The sequence below is a fragment of the Oncorhynchus clarkii genome, chromosome 9, assembly GCF_045791955.1.
Source record: "Oncorhynchus clarkii lewisi isolate Uvic-CL-2024 chromosome 9, UVic_Ocla_1.0, whole genome shotgun sequence".
In the NCBI taxonomy this organism is placed as follows: Eukaryota; Metazoa; Chordata; class Actinopteri; order Salmoniformes; family Salmonidae; genus Oncorhynchus; species Oncorhynchus clarkii.
Window position 1 is genome coordinate 80,470,870 of NC_092155.1, and position 22,928 is coordinate 80,493,797.

The window sequence follows — 22,928 nt, forward strand, 5'->3', positions numbered from 1 at the left end:
GTAGTTGTTGGGGAATTGTTAGATATTACTTGTTAGATATTACTGCACTGTCGGAACTAGAAGCACAAGCATTTCGCTACACTCGCAATAACATCTGCTAACCATGTGTATGTGACTAATCACATTTGATTTGATGTCCGAGTGTTCCGAGTTCCCAGCTGTCTTGAACGCGGTGTGTGTCAGTGATGTCACTACGCACAGATCGTCACTCTCTCCATTCATATCTACCAGAGAGGAAGAGGACGAGAGAGGCCAACTCGGTGGAAAATCTCTCTCCCTCCAGCATGTGGCGTTTTTTTGTTGTTGTTTCGCTCACCAAGCAATGAGTTTTTGTATAGAAGTCAATGAGAGTGTCGAATTTGGTCGACAATACAATTAATTGCTTATTAGCTAAGTGATATTTATTTGACCGAAAATAAGTTTCGTAGTGCATTAGCTGTTACTCTTGAACTGAAATAAGTAGGACACGTGACAACTCATGCAACGTTAAATCAAGATGCCTATGCATATTCATGAGAACGGCTCTCACCATTGGATACAGGCGGTGACGTCAACAACCCTATTCAAATATTAAAATTAGGATTACAATAAGGACATGTATCCACCAATCCAAAGAAAGGATAGGCGGGAGCTAGACAGCCCGCCGGGCCGCTTTGTGGACAACGAACTCCCATTGGTGGGACGGAGATACATGTATCTTGTCAGTATATCCATAATCTTTGTATCTATTCATCACACACGCTTTCCTCTCCTCTCTGTTGCTGGGGTCTGAACTAGCTAGTCGAGCTATCCTCCTAACAGACCGCTAACTACCCAGCAATGTCAGCTACCTCTCCTCCCACCCCACCGGCTGATGCTTCGGCGGGGACAGAATCATGCTTCCCCCCGGGATACAAGCCTTTCCGTCCCGAAGAGCATGGCCTGGACGCCGGCTTCCGCCTGACGGGCTTCTCGGATATGAAGGGATGAGGATGCAAGGTCCCCCAGGAGACGCTGCTCAAACTCCTGGCGGGACTGGAGCCTCACCGGCCCGGGGAAACCGGGGACCAAGGCACCGATTTCGGACAACTCACTCCCAACAACACCTCCGCTGGCCCCCGACTAGGTAGCTAGCTCGTTAGCATAGCTAGCAAAATTATATTCGTTTTCAAGTAAACTTGTCAAGTTATTTAATGTAGCTAACTTGTTTTATATTATTATTATCAAACTAACATAAGCTGATTAGTTAACTATGTCGTGGCTAAGTTAGCAATGTAGCCATATAAGCCTGCTAACAATCAAGTCCCTTCTCGAGCCAACTAGCAGTATGTATGCTAGCTGAAGGTAGGGCTGTCCCGGTGCGCCTTATCTCTTAGCGTCTCTGATGCAAGGCCAGATTGCTGACTGTTGATGGTGTCTAGCTAACTGCTGTTTAGTAAATGAATAACGTTGTCTAGGTAATAAACAGGGGTGAAAGTATTATTTATTTCCGGTACTGGACCTCCAGAAATGATGGGCCTAATCATAGAATTCCATATAGAACCCCTATTAATTCAATAGGATCTCTGTGGGCCTATTCATAAAAATGTAATTTAACTTTGAAAATGTATTACATTTTTAATTGTAGCATAAACAACCAGTCATTATTATTTTTTTTTTATATATTTTTTTATCAATCACTTCAAAAGGGCTCCTTTACTCAACTTGGTCTCAGATCATTTCGTATTATTCTGCACGTACATCCGAGACACTCCATTTAGTGTGATATGTTACGTTTCGTATGGTATGTATTAGTTTGTGGATGGCCTAGAGCAGTGTTTGTTAATCCTGGTCCTGGGGACCCAAAGGCTGTGCATGTTTTGTGTTTGCCTAATTCAAATGATCAACTCATCATCAAGCTTTGATGATTTGAATCCGGTTTAGCACTAAGGCAACGACTAAAACGTGCACCGCTTTGTGTCCCCGGGATCAGTATTAAGAAACACTGTCCCAGATCCATTTCATAAGATTTGTTACAAATTCCAATATGTGCTATGTTTTGCAAAATATACATAATGTTACAAAATCTATCTAGGTGGCTAACATTAGATAGCTCGCTTAGGGTTAAGTTAAAGGGTTAGTGGAAGGATTAGCTAACATGCTAACTAGCTGCAAAGTAGCTAAAGTTGTCCGTGATTCGATGTTGATGTGGGCGTATAACGTGAACATCTAGCAACCTTTGGGCTGCTAGACGTTTTAACGACCCCCCATTTAGCCAGCCACCATACTTTCATTTTTGCCTTAAGTAACCAAACCAAACTAAACGTATCATACTAAATGGAGTGTCTCAGATTTACTTTTTAAAAATGTTAAATTTAACCTTTCATTTAACTAGGCAAGTCAGTTAAGAACAAATTCTTATTTACAATGACGGACGACCGGGGAACAGTGGGTTAACTGCCTTGTTCAGTGAGACAGAACAACATTTTTACCTTGTCAGCTCTGGGATCCAATCCAGAAAGCTTCTGGTTACTTGTCCAACGCTCTAACCACTAGGCTACCTGCCGCCCCATTACATACAGAATAATATAATGCTTTGAGACCAGGTTGCAACATTAGGCTACCCACTCATGTTCATCTACTTGCAACATACAGTACCAGTCAAAAGTTTGGACACGCCTACTCATTCCAGATTTTTCTTTATTTTTTACTATTTTCTACATTGTAGAATAATAGTGATGACATCAAAACTATGAAATAACACATATGGAATCATGTCGTAACCAAAAAAATAGAATTCATATTTGAGATTCTTCAAAGTAGCCACCCTTTGCCTTGATGACAGCTTTGCACACTCTTGGCATTCTCTCAACCAGCTTCATGAGGTAGTCACCTGGAATGCATTTCAATTAACAGGTGTGCCTTGTTAAAAGTACATTTGTGGAATTTATTTCCTTACTTTCATCCCCATTCATAAATCAATCAGTCAATCATTGCATACCATGGTAGCATGAATATTGTTAATTGTGTGTGTGTGTGTGTGTGTGAAGGTATAGGCATGGACTCCTGTGTGGTGCCTCTGCGACATGGAGGCCTCTCATTGGTCCAAACTACAGACTTCTTCTACCCTCTGGTGGAGGACCCCTACATGATGGTGAGTTCTGACACCTGACCTTTAACCCCTGACCTCCATTGTAACCTCTCATCTCCTAACATTTCTTAGGGCATGATTTATGCTTTATGCCCCAACTTATATCATCTGCATGAGTGAATTACATTTAATTTTCTTGTCAAATCGCCAGTTAGTGACCCATCCTTTACGAGATTGTATGTCTCTCTCTCTCTCCTTCCCCACATCTCTCGCTCTCTCTCCTTCCCCACATATCTCCACCATCTCTCGCTCTTTCTCCTTCCCCACATCTCTCCACCATCTCTCGCTCTCTCTCCTTCCCCACATCTCTACACCATCTCTCGCTCTCTCTCCTTCCCCACATTGCTCTCTCTCTCTCTCGCCCCCCCCCCCCCCCACAGGGAAGGATAGCGTGTGCTAATGTCCTCAGTGATCTCTATGCTATGGGCATCACAGAGTGTGACAACATGCTGATGCTACTCAGTGTCAGCCAGAAGATGTCAGAGCAGGTAGGTATTGTTGTGTAATATGATGTTGTTGCCATCCTAATGCACATTCAAATGTTATAAATCAACTCTGCAGAGCTCTCCCTGTCTTCTGCCGTGCCCTGATTGTATTACTGCTGATGATATCCGGAAATGTGCATGTACACCCTGGCCCATCTACAATTGCTAACCCCAATTCTGACTTATGCTCTGTTTAACTGATTTCTGCTGTCGTAAAAGCCTGGGTATTCTGCACGGTAACACTAGAAGCGTATTACCTAAATTGTGACACGCTTAGTTTCCTTAAACGGATGTCGCGGGTTTAAGAGCCGTTTGAACGTAAACTTTAATAAAATCAAAATGCGTTTGTTGTCTCAGCCACTGCCTGTCACCAAGGGAGTACCCCAAGGCCCGATCCTAGCCCCACACTCTTCTCAATTTACATCAACAACATAGCTCAGGCAGTAGGAAGCTCTCTCATCCATTTATATGCTGATGATACAGTCTTATACTCAGCTGGCCCCTCCACAGATTTTGTGTTAAACGCTCTACAACAAAGCTTTCTTAGTGTCCAACAAGATTTCTCTTCCCTTAACCTTGTTCTGAACACCTCCAAAACAAAGGTCATGTGGTTTGGTAAGAAGAATGCCCCTCTCCCCACAGGTGTGATTACTACCTCTGAAGGTTTAGAGTTTGAGGTAGTCACCTCATACAAGCACTTGGGAGTATGGCTAGACGGTACACTGTCCTTGAAGGCCTCATCTTCACTGTCACTTTCCAACCTTGTTGAGGATAACTCATTGTCAGGCTCAAAAAGCCTCAAATTTGCACGGATGGCCACCAATTTTTCAACCCTTATATTGGTCAGCCTGTTGCGGGCTTTGGTGTGTGTGTGTGTTCCCAAACAAGGACCAGTTGCGCTCTGAGGAAGCTGATATTGGTGGGATTTGGAGGAGGAGGATGATGGAGGCAACAGGGGAAAGAGTCTCACATCCACAAAGTCCCTTCCACCAGGTGGCTGATGAGATGGTGTAAAAAAAAAAAGTGTGACCCTTTTGGAAATGCCTGGATTTCTGCATAAATTGGTCATCAAATTTGATCTGATCTTCATCTAGGTCACAACAATAGACAGTCTGCTTAAACTAATAACACACAAACAATCATCCGTTTTCAACGGTCAGGAGGAATTCTGGACCATTCCTCTTTACAAAACTGTTTCAGTTCAGCAATATTCTTGGGATGTCTGGTGTGAGCCACTCTCTTGAGGTCATCCCACAGTATCTCAATCGGGTTGAGGTCAGGACACTGCATCTCAATCGGGTTGAGGTCAGGACACTGCATCTCAATCGGGTTGAGGTCAGGACACTGCATCTCAATCGGGTTGAGGTCAGGACACTGCATCTCAATCGGGTTGAGGTCAGGACACTGCATCTCAATCGGGTTGAGGTCAGGACACTGCATCTCAATCGGGTTGAGGTCAGGACACTGCATCTCAATCGGGTTGAGGTCAGGACTGACTGGGCCACTCCAGAAGGCGTATTTTCTTCTGTTGAATCCATTCTGTTGTTGATTTACTTCTGTGTTTTGGGTCGTTGTCCTGTTGCATCACCCAACTTCTGTTGTGCTTCAGTTGGCGGACAGATAGCCTTACATTCTCCTGCAAAATTTCTTGATAAACTTGTGAATTCATTCGTCCGTCGATGATAGCAAGCTGTCTAGGCCCTGAGGTAGCAAAGCAGCCCCAAACCATGATGCTCCCTCCACCATACTTTACAGTTGGGATGAGGTTTTGATGTTGCTCTGCTGTGCCTCTTTTTCTCCACACATAGTGTTGTGTGTTCCTTCCAAACAACTCAACTATAGTTTCATCTGTCCACAGAATATTTTGCCAGTAGCGCTGTGGAACATCCAGGTGCACTTTTGCAAACTTCAGCCATGCACCAATGTTTTTTTTGGACAGCAGCGGCTTCTTCCGTGGTGTCCTCCCATGAACACCATTCTTGTTTAGTGTTTTACGTATCGTAGACTCGTCAACAGAGATGTTATCATGTTCCAGAGATTTCTGTAAGTCTTTAGCTGACACTCTAGGATTCTTCTTAACCTCATAGAGCATTCTGTGCTGTGCTCTTGCAGTCATCTTTTCAGGATGGCTACTCCTAGGGAGAGTAGCAACAGTGCTGAACTTTCTCCATTTTATAGACAATATGTCTTACCGTGTACTGATGAACATCAATGCTTTTAGAGACACTTTTGTAACCCTTTCCAACTTTATGCAAGTCAACAATTCTTAATCTTATGTCTTCTGAGATCTTTTGTTTGAGGCATGGTTCACATCAGGCAATGCTTCTTGTGAACAGCAAACTGAAATTTTGTGAGTTTTTTTTTATAGGGCAAGGCAGCTCTAACCAACATCTCCAATCTCGTCTCATTGATTGGACTCCAATTAGCTTTTGGTGAAGTCATTAGCCTAGTGGGTTCACATACTTTTCCCAACCTACACTGTGAATGTTTTAAATGATGTATTCAATATAGACAAGAAAAATACAATTTGTGTGTGTGTTTTATTGGTTTAAGCACAGTGTGTTTGTCTGTTGTTGTGACCCAGATGAAGATCAGATCAAATGTTATGACCAATTTATGCAGAAGTCCAGGTATTTCCAAAAGGGTCACACACTTTTTCTTGCCACTGTGTTTTTGCATGACTGCCATATTGCGTCTCAAAGCCCTTGGAAGTGTACTTCGCCAGACTGCAAAGAAACCTTGCCCTCATCCAGGCCGAGGTGGCGAGACACGATAGTGATGACACCATAGGCCTTGTTGATCTCTGCACCAGACAGGATGCTCTTGCCAGCATACTTGGGGTCCAACATGTACGCTGTGACGTGTATGGGCTTCAGGCAGAAGTCTTCACGCTTTTTGATGTATTTCAGAACTGCAGTTTCCTCTGCTTGGAGCAACAGTGAAGTGGGCAGGGCAGTATGGATTTATTATCTCACATCTGCAAGCAGAGTCTGAACATCAGACAGGATGGCATTGTCTCCCTCAATCCGTGCAATGGCTACTGCTATAGGTTTCAGGAGTTTCAGACTGCTTACCACTCTCTCCCGAAATACATCATCCAGGAGGATCCTCTTGATGGGGCTGTCCATATCGGCAGACTGTGATATGGCCATTTCTTGGAGAGACTCCTTCCCCCCCAGGAGACTGTCAAACATGATGACAACACCACCCCAACGGGTGCTGATGGGCAGCTTCAATGTGGTGCTCTTATTCTCACTTCGCTTGGTGAGGTAGATTGCTGTTATAACTTGATGACCCTTCACATGCCTAACCATTTCCTTGGCTCTCTTGTAGAGTGTATCCATTGTTTTCAGTGCCATGATGTCCTTGAGGAGCAGATTCAATGCATGAGCAAGCACAGCCAATGGGTGTGATGTGAGGGTAGGACTCCTCCACTTTAGACCAAGCAGCCGTCATGTTCGCAGCATTGTCTGTCACCAGTGCAAATACCTTCTGTGGTCCAAGGTCATTGATGACTGCCTTCAGCTCATCTGTAATGTAGAGACCGGTGTGTCTGTTGTCCCTTGCCTGTGCTCTTGTAGAATACTGGTTGAGGGGTGGAGATGATGTAGTTAATTATTTCTTGCCCACGAACATTTGACCACCCATCAGAGATGATTGCAATAGTCTGCTTTCTCTATGATTTGCTTGACCTTCACTTGAACTGGTTAAACTTTGCATCCAGCAAATGAGTAGATAATGCTTGTCTGGTTGGAGGGGTGTATGCTGGGCAAAGAACATTCAGAAATCTATTCCAATACACATTGCCTGTGAGCATCAGAGGTGAACCAGTTGCATACTCGAGCAAGACATTCATCAGCATTTATCTGACTACATTCCTCAATTGAGTCAAAACAAACTAGGAGGACCATGAGCTGTTGCTATCGATAAGGTGTCTGATTCATCATTTTCACTTCAAATAGAAGTAGAGGGACTTTTGTCAGAGGTTGCTTGTTGTGAGCGCTGAGGGAACTTTATCCACTTGGCCAGATGATTCTGCATTTTTGTTTCATTCTTCACATATGATTTGGCACATTATTTGCAAATGTACACAGCTTTTCCTTCTACATTGGCTGCAGTGAAATGTCTCCACACATCAGAAAAGTGCCCGTGGCATTTTCCTGTAAAGATTAGAAAAAATTAGTTAAAAAAAACAACATACAATTCCATGTACAGATTGTTACGCAGTTAGAACAACTCCTTTGTGTGAATGTTTTAAAATGAAACGTATGGAAACAGGTGAATTAACACTCCTCAGTTAGCAGGCTCAAGCAAGCTAAAACCCCACATGGTAGCAGAAACTAACTAGAAGAAATTGTTAACGAGTTAGAAAATGATTTAAACACACTTTGCTGTAGGCTACTATTTACTAGTTTAAAAAATATAATGTATGTCATAGGAAATATCTTCACCCTACCCAGTATTGTTATCAAAACCTACCAGAAAGCATGGCTCAGACAGTGCAGTGGGTTCAATAGCATCTCATTAGTTTGCAAGATCTTGAGAATTGTATTTTTATTTATTTAACCTTACCTGGGCAAGTCAGTTAAGTACAAATTATTATTTACAATGACGGCCTACTGGGGAACAGTGGGTTAACTGCCTTGTTCAGGGGCAGAACAACAGATTTGTACTTTCTCAGTTCGGAATTCGATCCAGCAACCTTTCGGTTACTAGTCCAACACTCTTAACCACTAGGCTACCTGCCGCCCCTCCACTCTAACCACTAGACTACCTGCCCCCCTACACTCTAACCACTAGGCTACCTGCCCCCCTACGCTCTAACCACTAGACTACCTGCCCCCCCTACACTCTAACCACTAGGCTACCTGCCCCCCTACGCTCTAACCACTAGGCTACCTGCCCCCCTACACTCTAACCACTAGGCTACCTGCCCCCCTACACTCTAACCACTAGGCTACCTGCCACCCCTACACTCTAACCACTAGGCTACCTGCCTCCCCTACACTCTAACCACTAGGCTACCTGCCGCCCCTCCACTCTAACCACTAGACTACCTGCCCCCCTACACTCTAACCACTAGGCTACCTGCCACCCCTACACTCTAACCACTAGGCTACCTGCCCCCCTACGCTCTAACCACTAGGCTACCTGCCCCCCCTACACTCTAACCACTAGGCTACCTGCCCCCCCTACACTCTAACCACTAGGCTACCTGCCCCCCCTGCACTCTAACCACTAGGCTACCTGCCCCCCTACGCTCTAACCACTAGGCTACCTGCCCCCCTAAGCTCTAACCACTAGGCTACCTGCCACCCCTACACTCTAACCACTAGGCTACCTGCCCCCCTACACTCTAACCACTAGGCTACCTGCCCCCCTACACTCTAACCACTAGGCTACCTGCCACCCCTACACTCTAACCACTAGGCTACCTGCCTCCCCTACACTCTAACCACTAGGCTACCTGCCGCCCCTCCACTCTAACCACTAGACTACCTGCCCCCCTACACTCTAACCACTAGGCTACCTGCCACCCCTACACTCTAACCACTAGGCTACCTGCCCCCCTACGCTCTAACCACTAGGCTACCTGCCCCCCCTACACTCTAACCACTAGGCTACCTGCCCCCCCTACACTCTAACCACTAGGCTACCTGCCCCCCCTGCACTCTAACCACTAGGCTACCTGCCCCCCTACGCTCTAACCACTAGGCTACCTGCCCCCCTAAGCTCTAACCACTAGGCTACCTGCCGCCCCAGAATAAGCTGTACATGTGATGGAAGAATGCGCTGTGCATGCAGAGGGTTGCAATTGGGTTGCAGAGGGTTGCAATTTATCCAAAATATGCCACAAGACGTAGTTTTGCCTTATGTGTATCCCACAAAAAAAGGTTCACTGTTATAAGTTAACTTTTTTGATGAATTTAAGCAAAGCTCCCCAAATTAACTTCCCATGGAAATTTACCGTGAAGTTTCCGACCCTTTGCAGCCCTATTTGTTGTCTCCACCTTCTTGCCCTGTGTGTGTCGTTGTCTCCACCTTCTTGCCCTGTGTGTGTCGTTGTCTCCACCTTCTTGCCCTGTGTGTGTCGTTGTCTCCACTTCTTGCCCTGTGTGTGTCGTTGTCTCCACCTTCTTGCCCTGTGTGTGTCGTTGTCTCCACCTTCTTGCCCTGTGTGTGTCGTTGTCTCCACCTTCTTGCCCTGTGTGTGTCGTTGTCTCCACCTTCTTGCCCTGTGTGTGTCGTTGTCTCCACCTTCTTGCCCTGTGTGTGTCGTTGTCTCCACCTTCTTGCCCTGTGTGTGTCGTTGTCTCCACCTTCTTGCCCTGTGTGTGTCGTTGTCTCCGCCCAATAATGTGTGTACCATGTTTTGTGCTGCTACAGTGTGAGCGTGCACACACACTCCGGTCTTCGGCGTCGCTTGTCCTAATATTTATATATTTCTTAATTCTGTTCTTTTACTTTTAGATGTGTGTATTGTTGTGAATTATTCAATATTACTGCACTGTTGGAGCTAGGAACATAAGCATTTAGTTAGATATTACTGCACTGTTGGAGCTAGAAACACAAGCATTTAGTTAGATATTACTGCACTGTTGGAGCTAGAAACACAAGCATTTAGTTAGATACTACTGCACTGTTGGAGCTAGAAACACAAGCATTTAGTTAGATATTACTGCACTGATGGAGCTAGGAACACAAGCATTTAGTTAGATACTACTGCACTGTTGGAGCTAGGAACATAAGCATTTAGTTAGATACTACTGCACTGTTGGAGCTAGGAACATAAGCATTTAGTTAGATACTACTGTACTGTTGGAGCTAGGAACACAAGCATTTAGTTAGATATTACTGCACTGTTGGAGCTAGGAACATAAGCATTTAGTTAGATACTACTGCACTGTTGGAGCTAGAAACACAAGCATTTAGTTAGATACTACTGCACTGTTGGAGCTAGAAACACAAGCATTTAGTTAGATATTACTGCACTGATGGAGCTAGGAACACAAGCATTTAGTTAGATACTACTGCACTGTTGGAGCTAGAAACACAAGCATTTCACTACACCCACAATAATATCTGCTAAATATGTGTATGTGACCAATAAATGGATTTGTTGTTAACCTGATGCTGTGTGTAGCAGGGTGTCTGGAGGGGATTCAGAACAGTTGCCTGTTAATTCATAAACCCACTAATCTACAAATATCAGACTTTAGACTGACTTCATGTGACGCAACCTCTGTGTGTGTGTGTTCCTGAAGTTGTGCCTAGTCAGTGTAACTTGCAAAACTGGGAGCTAGTTGGTCGTGATGAAATGATAACCGCGTGTGTGTGTGCAGGATCGTGAGCGTGTGATGCCTCTGATGATCCGTGGTTTCCGTGACGCGGCGGAGGAGGGCGGGACTTCGGTGACAGGCGGCCAGACGGTGGTGAACCCCTGGATCATCATAGGGGGTGTGGCCTCGGTCGTCTGCCAACCCAACGAGTTCATCATGTAAGAGAGGGAGTATTCTGTTCAGACTGGGATCAGGGTGTTCTGTTCAGACTGGGGTCAGGGTGTTATCAGTTCTTGTTGGTAACCTTGATGTTAGAGAGTCGGGCCAAACAGGATCAATTCTAATGGGGAGTTTCCTTGTCAATACTGTGTCTTACTGTGTGTGTAGGCCAGACAGTGCAGTACCGGGGGACGTGTTGGTGCTGACCAAGCCTCTAGGAACCCAGGTAGCTGTCAACGCTCACCAGTGGCTGGACCAGGTACTATACCATAATACTGTCTATCTGGTGGCTGGACCAGATAGGTGATAAACAGACCAGGATGCTAGAATATTTTTCTGGTGGCTGGACCAGGTAGGTGATATTCTAGCTTCCTGGTCTGTCTTCACTTTCTCTCTGGGGAAGTCAGAGACTTCTTTTAGATTTTTCTGTAGTGTCCAAAAATTAGGATGTCTTATTGAAATAGGTAAATAATCTCTCCTCTTTCGATCCCTACCTCTCTCTCTCTCTCTCTCGTGTGTGTGTGTGTGTGTGTGTGTGTGTGTGTGTGCGCGCAGCCAGAGAGGTGGAATAAGATCAAGCTAGTGGTCTCTAAGGAGGAAGTGGAGCAGGCCTACCAGGAAGCCATGTTCTCCATGGCAACGCTCAACCGCACAGGTAACACACACACACACACTAATATAACAGGTAGCCTAGCGATTAAGCGCTTTGGGCCAGTAACCGGAAGGCCGCTGATTCAAATCCCCGAGCCATCAATTAAGGCAACGCCGCACCTACCTCTCTGATTCAGAGGGGTTGGGTTAAATGTGGAAGACACATTTCAGTTGATTGCATTCAGTTAAAAAACTGACGAGCCCCCCCCCCCCCCCCCCCACACACACACATTAACATAACACACACCACAACCTAGTCTGTAACAACCCACTGTGTGTTTGTGTGCGATCACAGCGGCAGGCCTCATGCACAGGTTCCAGGCCCACGCTGCAACAGACGTGACTGGGTTTGGGTTGCTAGGGCACGCCCGTAACCTAGCGACGATGCAACGTGATGAGGTAGCCTTCGTCATCCACAACCTCCCCATCATTGCCAAGATGGCCGCCATCAGCAAGGCCTATGGAAACATCTTCAACCTGCTGGGGGGGACGTCCTCGGAGACATCTGGTAGGAGACTAGAGCTTGGCCAAAATATCATCTCACAATATGTTTCATATTTATTTGATGTTTTTGAGTAATCAAAGTTTTTCATTTGCTTTATGAGTGAACCCAGGGTGTCAACACACACATTCGAAGTGATTTTATTGGGTCTTTCTCCATTCTGATGGTTTCATAGTGTTTTCATTAATCTATTTACCCTGTTTTCGCCCCAATGTCCTGGTATCCAATTGGTAGTTACAGTCTTGTCTCATCGCTGCAACTCCCGTATGGACTCGGGAGAGGCGAAGGTCGAGAGCCGTGCATCCTCCGAAACCTAACCAGGCCGCACTGCTTCTTGACACAATGCCTGCTTAACCCGGAAGCCAGCCGCACCAATGTGTCGGAGGAAACACTGTGCACCTGGCAACCGTGTCAGCGTGGACTGCGCCCAGGCCCACCACAGGAGTCGCTAGTGCGTGATGGGACAAGGACATCCCTGCCTGCCAAACCCTCCCCTAACTCGGACGACGCTGGGCTTATTGTGCGCCGCCCCATGGGTCTCCCGGTCCCGGCCGGCTGCGACAGAGCCTGGACTCGAACCCAGAATCTCTAGTGGCACAGTTAGCACTGCGATGCACTTGGGAGGCCTGTTTTATACTGTTTAATCAAACTTCAACCAAAGGTTTCTAATTTGAGATTTCTACACTGCCACAGTGTGGCCAAAAGTATCTAGGCCTTAATTTTGACCAAATATTGCAATTAGATCAAAACACAAGTGAATTGTTGGAATCATGGAAATAGAATGAATATTCTGTAGTCAGAATGTAATCCTGGGCACTTTGAAAACAGTTTTTGACACGACAGCGAATTAAAAAGCCAGGGAGGCGTTCATAGAAATAGAAATTAGAATACTAGTAGGGTCTCTATGGAGGCACTATTGTGACAGGGTAGGAACCAAAGTGTTGGTCAGTTTAAAGGGACCCTATACATTTGACTTGTCATGCTTATGTATATAGGTTAATTTGCATAACTTTGTGGAATTAAATTGGTGCGTATTTTCGTTAGTGGTTATGTAGCCCATCTTATTCAGCACACAACATACAGATCCTATATTTGAGTGGAAAATCTGTCAAAGTGCAAGAGCTGTTGCTACAGCTCTTCAAATGGCTCTTTCTTTGCTATTGGAACTAAACGTGCTTTAATCAACGTGCCCAATCAATGCTCAACAATTCTAACTGCAATCTCGTGTTTTGATGGCCACGATTCAAAAAAATTAAAAAAAAGAAGCTATTTTTATTTCTCAGCTGGTAATTGAGGCTTCCCATTCTCCATTCAAGTGCTTAGCCAGGCTTGAGCATGTCACACATTTGAAATATGCAGTATGCATTTTGAAAACGTATACTTCGTTGTTTGAAAGTTTTTTTTATTTATTTCATATTATGAGGCATGTCTTACCTCGCTTCAAAGTAGCCTAGTCAAAATTATTTTGTAAAGACTTTCAAATGCCATTGAAATCAGTAGCCTATTTCTCCCATGCTCTGTTAGTTTTCAAATCAACTTTCTTTCATTGTCCAGTAGCCCAACCAGTCCTAGTCATATTAGCATCCCATGCTAGTTGATGATAATCCTAGTCATATTAGCATCCCATGCTAGTTGATGATAATCCTAGTCATATTAGCATCCCATGCTAGTTGTTGATAATCCTAGTTATATTAGCATCCCATGCTAGTTGATGATAATCCTAGTCATGTTAGCATCCCATGCTAGTTGTTGATAATCCTAGTTATATTAGCATCCCATGCTAGTTGATGATAATCCTAGTCATGTTAGCATCCCATGCTAGTTGATGATAACCCTAGTCATATTAGCATCCCATGCTAGTTGATGATAATCCTAGTCATATTAGCATCCCATGCTAGTTGATGATAACCCTAGTCATATTAGCATCCCATGCTAGTTGATGATAATCCTAGTCATATTAGCATCCCATGCTAGTTGATGATAATCCTAGTTATATTAGCATCCCATGCTAGTTGATGATAATCCTAGTCATGTTAGCATCCCATGCTAGTTGATGATAACCCTAGTCATATTAGCATCCCATGCTAGTTGATGATAATCCTAGTCATATTAGCATCCCATGCTAGTTGATGATAACCCTAGTCATATTAGCATCCCATGCTAGTTGATGATAATCCTAGTCATATTAGCATCCCATGCTAGTTGATGATAATCCTAGTCATATTAGCATCCCATGCTAGTTGTTGATAATCCTAGTTATATTAGCATCCCATGCTAGTTGATGATAACCCTAGTCATATTAGCATCCCATGCTAGTTGTTGCATCTTTAGATCTCTATATTTCTAATTGATATTTTCCCATCTGTCACGCCTGCATGTGCAGTGCGCTTTTGGCAATGGAGTTTTCCCATCAATTTCTTTATGAAACGAACATTCGTGTGTAGCCTTGTGCTGCACTTAAAGTGAAATAATACTTCACCGTTTGAAGCTTAATGTTATGGTCTGTTGCATTGGTTCTCTTCGCTAACATTAAGACCCTTTTTTTTAACTCTGCAAAAATGACTAATTAAAATGACTAATTAGCGGTTTCAGATCAAAATATGTATAAGGCAAATATTGCTGATAATGCGGTGGTAGATGTTCACTTCCCCTTATGGCTCACTACATACATACACACGCACACATTTACACACGCATACATTGTGTACAAAACAGGGATGCTGGCCCATGTTGACTTCTCACAGTTGTGTCAAGTTGGCTGGATGTCCTTTGGGTGGTGGACCATTTTTGATACACACAGCAAACTGTTGCGCTACGGCTGGTCTATACAGTGCCTTCGGAAAGTATTCAGACCCCTTGACTTTTTCCACATTTTGTTACGCTACAGCCTTATTCTAAAATTGATTAAATAAATAATGTCCATCAATCTATTCTAAAATGTATTAAAAATAAAACAACATAGCTTATTTACATCCGTATTCAGACTCTCCTGGGAGACTTGAAATTGAGCTTAGGTGCATCCTGTTTCCATTGATCATCCTTGAGATGTTTCTACAAGTTGATTGGAGTCCACCTGTGGTAAAATCAATTAATTGGACATGATTTGGAAAGGCACACGCCTTTTTTATATAAGCTCCCACAGTTGACAGTACTTCAGAACAAAAACCAAGCCATGAGGTCAACGGGATTGTCTGTAGAGCTCCGAGACACAAATGTGGGGAAGGGTACCAAAACATTTCTGCAGCATTGAAGGTCCCCAAGAACACAGTGGCCTCCATCATTCTTAAATGGGAGATGTTTGGAACCACCAAGACTCTTCCTAGAGCTGGCCGCCCGGCCAAACTGAGCAATCAGGGAAGATGGGCCTTGTTCAAGGAGGTGACCCAGGACCCAATGGTCACTCTGACAGAGATCTATAGTTCCTCTGTGGAGATGGGAAAACCTTCCAGAAGGACAACCAGCTCTGCAGCACTCCACCAATCAGGCCTTTATGGTAGAGTGGCCAGACGGAAGCCACTCCTCAGTAAAAGGCACATGACAGCCCACTTGGAGTTTGCCAAAAGGAACCTAAAGACTCTGACCATGAGAAACAAGATTCTCTGTTCAGATTAAACCAAGATTGAACTCTTTGGCCTGAATGCCAAGTGTCACGTCTGGAGAAAACCTGGCACCATCCCTACGGTGAAGCATGGTGGTGGCAGCATCATGCTGTGGGGATGTTTTTCAGCGGCAGGGACTGGGAAACTAGTCAGGATCGAGGGAGAGATGAATGGAGCAAAGTACAGAGAGATCCTTGATGATAACCTGCTCCAGACAAAGGGTCACCTTCCAACAGGACATCCACCCTAAGGACAAGTCTCTGAATGTCCTTGAGTGGCCCAGCCAGAGCCTGGACTTGAACCTGATCGACCATCTCTGGAGACCTGAAAATTGCTGTGCAACGATGCTCCCCATCCAACCTGATAGAGCTTGAGAGGATCTGCGGAGAAGAATGGGAGAAACTCCCCAAATACAGGTGTGCCAAGCTTGTAGCTTCATACCCAAGAAGACTGGAGACTGTAATCACTGGTGCTTCAACAAAGTACTGAGTAAAGGGTCTGAATACTTATGTAAATGTAATATTTCTGTTTTTATTTTAATAAGTGTGCAACAAAGTTGCTTTGTCATGATGGTCTATTGTGTGTAAATTTTTGAATAAGACTGTTTTACATTACAATGTGGAAAAAGTCAAGGAGACTTTTCAACGTAGTTGAGAGATCACATCTTCCTCTCTGACTAGCGGTTTTAACTCTCTCTTTGCTGTTGAGGTTTGGTCCAACAGAATCGGCCATATGGACACCAACACATTGAGACATTATTTTACTGTAATAGAGAAGTTGAGACATTATTTTACTGTCTCAACTGCTCAGAGCAGACACTACTAAAACACAAGTATTAATGAACATTGTTTCTGGAAAATGGATATTCAGTTTGTTGTGCCATTGGTGTATATTACTATTCAACTGTTCTACCTTGTTAGTTAGCAAATAGGTCCAAGCTGGCTCAACTGCTACCCCTTGTTAGCTAGCAAATAGGTCCAAGCTGGCTCAACTGTTACCCCTTGTTAGCTAGCAAATAGGTCCAAGCTGGCTCAACTGTTACCCCTTGTTAGCTAGCAAATAGGTCCAAGCTGGCTCAACTGTTATACCTTGTTAGCTAGCAAATAGGTCCAAGCTGGCTCAACTGTTATACCTTGTTAGCTAGCAAATAGGTCCAAGCTGGCTCAACTGTTATACCTTGTTTGCTAGCAAATGGATCCAAGCTGGCTCAACTGTTATACCTTGTTAGCTAGCAAATGGATCCAAGCTGGCTCAACTGTTATACCTTGTTAGCTAGCAAATAGGTCCAAGCTGGCTCAACTGTTATACCTTGTTAGCTAGCAAATTGATCCAAGCTGGCTCAACTGTTATACCTTGTTAGCTAGCAAATGGATCCAAGCTGGCTCAACTGTTATACCTTGTTAGCTAGCAAATGGATCCAAGCTGGCTCAACTTGAAATATAAAGATTAGCTGGCTACTCACGAGCACGTGGGCTTAAGAGGCTGTTAATGAGACCTGTGTTAATGTTCTATAGCCTAATTCCTGCTACAATAAGGTAGCATTATTAGTGAACGTTAGGTTCTGGGGACATTTGTTTAAAAAAAAATTAATTTAAAATGAAATTTTCATAGACTGAATTGAAAGCCAGATTAGTGATTATTGCAACAACAACAAAAAAGCAGGTTAAACTTCTTTTTTTTAATTATTAGTGGGTCTGATGGTTGTGGAAAGCTTATTTAGCCTAGGTATAACTAAGTCCTGAATTCAATAGGTACAACTAAGTCCTGAATTCAATAGATTATTGCTGACTGTGTAAAATGCAGTGTATTTAGCCTTTAATTGTACAACGCTTATTTAGAGGTTAAATCTATATATACCCTGAATCGCACAAGTTTGAAAAATCAATATGATTTTTAGGCCATATCGCCCAGCCCTATGTTGATTGTGACAAATCTAGCAGCGTTGCAGTTCTTAAACCAGTGTTCCTGGCAACTACCAAAGGCACTTAAATATTTTGCCTTGCCTATTCACCCTCTGAATGGCACACATACACAATCCATGTCTCAAGGCTTAAAAAATACTTCTTTAACCTCTTTCTCCTCCCCGATTTTAAATTGGATTTAACAAGTGACACTAAGGGATCATAGCTTTCACCTGGACTCACCTGGTCAGTCTATGTCATGGAAATAGTAGGTGTTCTTAATGTTTTGTACACTCAGTATACAGTCGTGGCCAAAAGTTTTGAATGACACAAATATACATTTTCACAAAGTCTGCTGCCTCAGTTTGTATGATGGCAATTTGCATATACTCCAGAATGTAATGAAGAGTGATCAGATGAATTGCAAAGTCCCTCTTTGCCATGCAAATGAACTGAATCCCCAAAAACATTTCCACTGCATTTCAGCCCTACCACAAAAGGACCAGCTGACATAATGTCAGTGATTCTCTCGTTAACACAGGTGTGAGTGTTGACGAGGACAAGGCTGGAGATCACTCTGTCATGCTGATTGAGTTCGAATAACAGACTGGAAGGAGGGTGGTGCTTGCAATTATTGTTCTTCCTCAGTCAACCATGGTTACCTGCAAGGAAACATGTGCCGTCATCATTGCTTTGCACAAAAAGGGCTTCACAGGCAAGGATATTGCTGCCAGTAAGATTGCACCTAAATCAACCATTTATCGGATCATCAAGAACTTCAAGGAGAGCGGTTCAATTGTTGTGAAGAATGCTTCAGGGCGCCCAAGAAAGTCCAGCGAGCGCCAGGACTGTCTCCTAAAGTTGATTCAGCTGCGGGATCTGGGCACCACCACTACAGAGCTTGCTCAGGAATGACAGCAGGCAGGTGTGAGTGCATCTGCAAAAGGTACAGGGATTGGACTGGGGTAAAGTCATTTTCTCTGACGTTTGTTCCGATTGTTTGGGGCATCTGTGGAAAAAAGCTTGTCCGGAGAAGACAAGGTGAGCGCTACCATCAGTCCTGTGTCATGCCAACAGTAAAGCATCCTGAGACCATTCATGTGTGGGGTTGGCTCTCAGCCAAGGGAGTGGGCTCACTCACAATTGTGCCAAAGAACACAGCCATGAATAAAGAATGGTACCAACTCATCCTCCGAGAGCAACTTCTCCCAACCACCCAGGAACAGTTTAGTGACGAACAATGCCTTTTCCAGCATGATGGAGCACCTTGCCATAAGGCAAAAGTGATAACTAAGTGGCTCGGGGAACAAAACATTGATATTTTGGGTCCATGGCCAGGAAACTCCCCAGACCTTAATCCCATTGAGAACTTGTGGTCAATCCTCAAGAGGCGGGTGGACAAACAAAAACCCACAAATTCTGACAAACTCCAAGCATTGATTATGCAAGAATGGGCTGCCATCAGTCAGGATGTGGCCCAGAAGTTAATTGACAGCATGCCAGCATGCGGATTGCCGAGGTCTTGAAAAAGAAGGGTCAACACTGCAAATATTCCATAGTAACATCTGACAAATATCTAAAGACACTGAGGCAGCAGACTGGAAATTAACATTTGTGTCATTCTCAAAACTTTTGGCCACGCCTGCATCATTCCCAGTCGGCTCAGACGGATCCGGCTCATGAGCTCCATAAGCAGACGATTTTAATTAATGGAAAATGAATGTGGTTTGTGCTTCATATCGCATCAAACTGAATCGCATCGATTTGTTCCTCTAATCAAACCAAATCACAGTGAATCATTTGAAAGTAAAACGTTGCCCGTGTATCGAGTCGTCTTGAAAAGGAAGGATCCCTGCTAATTGCTCTCTATTCATCTGATTTTAGAAGATATCGTTGCACAAACAACAACATGCTGAACGACACCAACACTGGTATCCGGCTGTATTAGCTACGCTCTGACTCGGATTACATGTACAGTGTGCTCCAAAAGTATTGGAACAGTGTTTTGTTTTGGCTCTGTTCTCCATGTGTTGTTGTTTTGGCTCTGTTCTCCAGCCCTTTGGATGTGTTGTTGTTTTGGCTCTGTTCTCCATGTGTTGTTGTTTTGGCTCTGTATTCCAGCCCTTTGGATTTGAAATGATACAATGACATTAAAATGACTGTGGTTAGTTTTAATTTGAGGATATTTGCATCCATATCTGGTGAACCATTTTAGAAATTACAGCACTTTATGTACAAAAATATTGGGACAGATTCACTTACGTGTATAAAAGTAGTCAGAAGTTTAGTATTTGGTCCCATATTCCTATCACACAATGACTACATCAAACTTGTGACTCTATAAACTTGTTGGATGCATTTGCTGTTTGTTTTGGTTGTGTTTCAGATGATTTTGTGTCCAATAGAAATGAGATGATAAATAATGTATTGTGTTGTTTTGGAGTCACTTTTATTGCAAATAAGAATAGAATATGTTTCTAAACACTTCTACATTAATGTGGATGTTACCATGGTTATGGGTAACTCTGAATGAATCATGAATAACGAGTGAGAAAGTTAGAGCCATAAATATCATACCCCCTCAAAATGCTAACCTCCCCTGTTATGCTAACCTCTCACCATTACAGTAACAGGGGAGGTTAGCATTATATATCATACCCCCAAGACATGCTAACCTCTCACCATTACAGTAACAGGGGAGGTTAGCATTATATATCATACCCCCAAGACATGCTAACCTCTCACCATTACAATGTCTTGGGGGTATGATATAAAATGCTAACCTCCCCTGTTATTGTAATGGTGAGAGGTTAGCATGTCTTGGGGGTATGATATAACATGCTAACCTCCCCTGTTATTGTAATGGTGAGAGGTTAGCATGTCTTTGGGCGTATGATATAAAATGCTAACCACCTCTGTTATTGTAATGGTGAGAGGTTAGCATGTCTTTGGGGTTATGATATAAAATGCTAGCCACCTCTGTTATTGTAATGGTGAGAGGTTAGCATGTCTTGGGGGTATGATATAAAATGCTAACCACCTCTGTTATTGTAATGGTGAGAGGTTAGCATGTCTTGGGGCTATGATATAAAATGCTAACCTCTCCTGTTATTGTAATGGGGAGAGGTTGAGAGGTTAGCATGTCTTGGGGGTATGATATAAAATGCTAACCTCCCCTGTTATTGTAATGGTGAGAGGTTAGCATGTCTTTGGGGTTATGATATAAAATGCTAACCTCCTCTGTTATTGTAATGGTGAGAGGTTAGCATGTCTTGGGGGTATGATATAAAATGCTAACCTCCCCTGTTATTGTAATGGTGAGAGGTTAGCATGTCTTTGGGGGTATGATATAAAATGCTAACCTCTCCTGTTATTGTAATGGGGAGAGGTTGAGAGGTTAGCATGTCTTGGGGGTTTGATATTTGTGCTCTGTAGCTTTCTCACTCATCATTATTCGCAATTCATTCAGGGTTATCTTTAATCATGTTGAAGTATTTAGGAACATTTTATTCTTATTTACAAGAAAAGTTACTCCCAAATGACACAAGACGTTATTTCCCATTCACCCTGTAGGTGGCCTTCTAGTAAGTCTGCCCAGAGAGCAGGCGGCCCGGTTCTGTGCGGAGGTGAAGGGTCAGGGGTCTGGGGGTGGAGCCTGGATCATCGGCATCGTGGAGAAAGGAGAACGCGGCGCTCGCATCATCGACAAACCACGCATCATCGAAGTCCAACCGAGAGGGACCGCTGCAGCCAATCAGGAGAACAGCAGCTCTACTAGTCCAGCTCCTGGCGATACGCTGTCATAGACTCCCTCTTACGTGTGTTGCTGTCCATCTCTTTCCCTTGTTTAGCCACAGGAGCTACAGGCCAAAACACCGAACATGGAGAGGGAATGGACAACACTCCAAATGGTTCCTCTTTTAAATTAAATTAACATTCCAACAGTTTTCCCTCCAATCAGTGAATGGGAAATAGATCAAGTTGTGTATGTGATTTTAGAGTGTGGGTCAACATTCTCCTGGTGAAACTTTTGTCATTGTGGGAGTGGTTGGAAAAATGTTTATTTAATGTGTTTCTATTGGATATTTGGCTTGTCTATAAGGATGTCTGGCTCTGCCCATTGGTTCAGAGGCAGGGTTGAGCAGCTCTCTCTGGACCAATGGGGTCGTCCGGTATGTCCTCTGCCAGCTGACTGGCTGCTCAGCTCAAAGCCCCCCCTACCTGTTTATGAAGCTCCGCCTTCCAAACCCCAGCCAATGGGGCCAGGCGGAGTGGATGTCTGTCTCAGGAAGGGGGTGGGGCTCATGTGCTGGGTTCCAGCCATTGGCTATGTGTTTCTGGAGAATTCACAAACAATAAACCGATCATCAACTCACTGTTCTGTCCCTTTGGTACTTCCTGTGTGTGTGTGTGTGTGTGATTTAACATGAATATATTTTTTAGGACAGTGGGGTACAGAATGATTAATGGTGGAATACGTTAGAATATTGGTCTTCTGTATATCAGTTGGTTGAGCACGGCGCATGCGACCATCCATAAGATGTACTGTATGCATGCATACAGGATAAAAGTGTCTGCTATTAAGGCATATTTTATATTAAAATGTATCACCGCGTTCTAACCCGAGAGACCTGGGAAAAGATCGGTCTGTCGCGGGCTGCTTCAGCCTGCCCCGCTTTCCAACTCTCTGAACAGAGACGCAAATAAGATGAGAATAGCAGCAACTGTTGGATAATGGAAGTTGATTTAAACAATACTTTATTGTTAATGATGTTGGTTAGCTAGCTAGCGAATTTTAACCATATTGGCATAGACATGATGACATCAGTCAAGATATGGTATCATTAAGTTGAAACAAGCCACCTAACGAGTCCCCGCACGGCAGCTTCTTGTCAGTGAGCACGGTTAAATACACAATAATGCGACCGTGGACAGTCCGTTTGTTTACATGGACACATCTATAACCAAGCTACTGATTAATAAATACAGAAAATCGCCAATCAAAATGAACGTTCTGGCACAGTGACAGTGTTATTTTTGCTTAAGACTTTTTGATTCTGAGTTCGGACATATACAGTACATTTGAAATTTATGATGCATCCTTTCACCTTTCCCGAAATCACTTCACTCGCGCAAAGAGTGGGGCGTTGGTGCTGGCACATGCGCATATTAAACTGTTTCC

The 22,928-nt window shown here is 43.8% G+C and overlaps 1 protein-coding gene across 1 annotated transcript; it reads left to right on the forward strand.

The window, feature by feature from the left end:
• The first annotated feature begins 655 nt into the window (after nucleotides 1-655).
• LOC139416979 (selenide, water dikinase 3-like) lies at nucleotides 656-22,122 on the forward strand. Its single transcript, XM_071166208.1, has 8 exons — nucleotides 656-1,105; nucleotides 3,009-3,112; nucleotides 3,490-3,597; nucleotides 10,938-11,092; nucleotides 11,262-11,352; nucleotides 11,649-11,748; nucleotides 12,040-12,252; nucleotides 21,320-22,122. Exons 1-8 carry the CDS (start codon nucleotides 820-822, stop codon nucleotides 21,550-21,552), a joined length of 1,290 nt encoding a protein of 429 aa, XP_071022309.1. The 5' UTR covers nucleotides 656-819; the 3' UTR covers nucleotides 21,553-22,122.
• The last annotated feature ends 806 nt before the right edge of the window (nucleotides 22,123-22,928 follow it).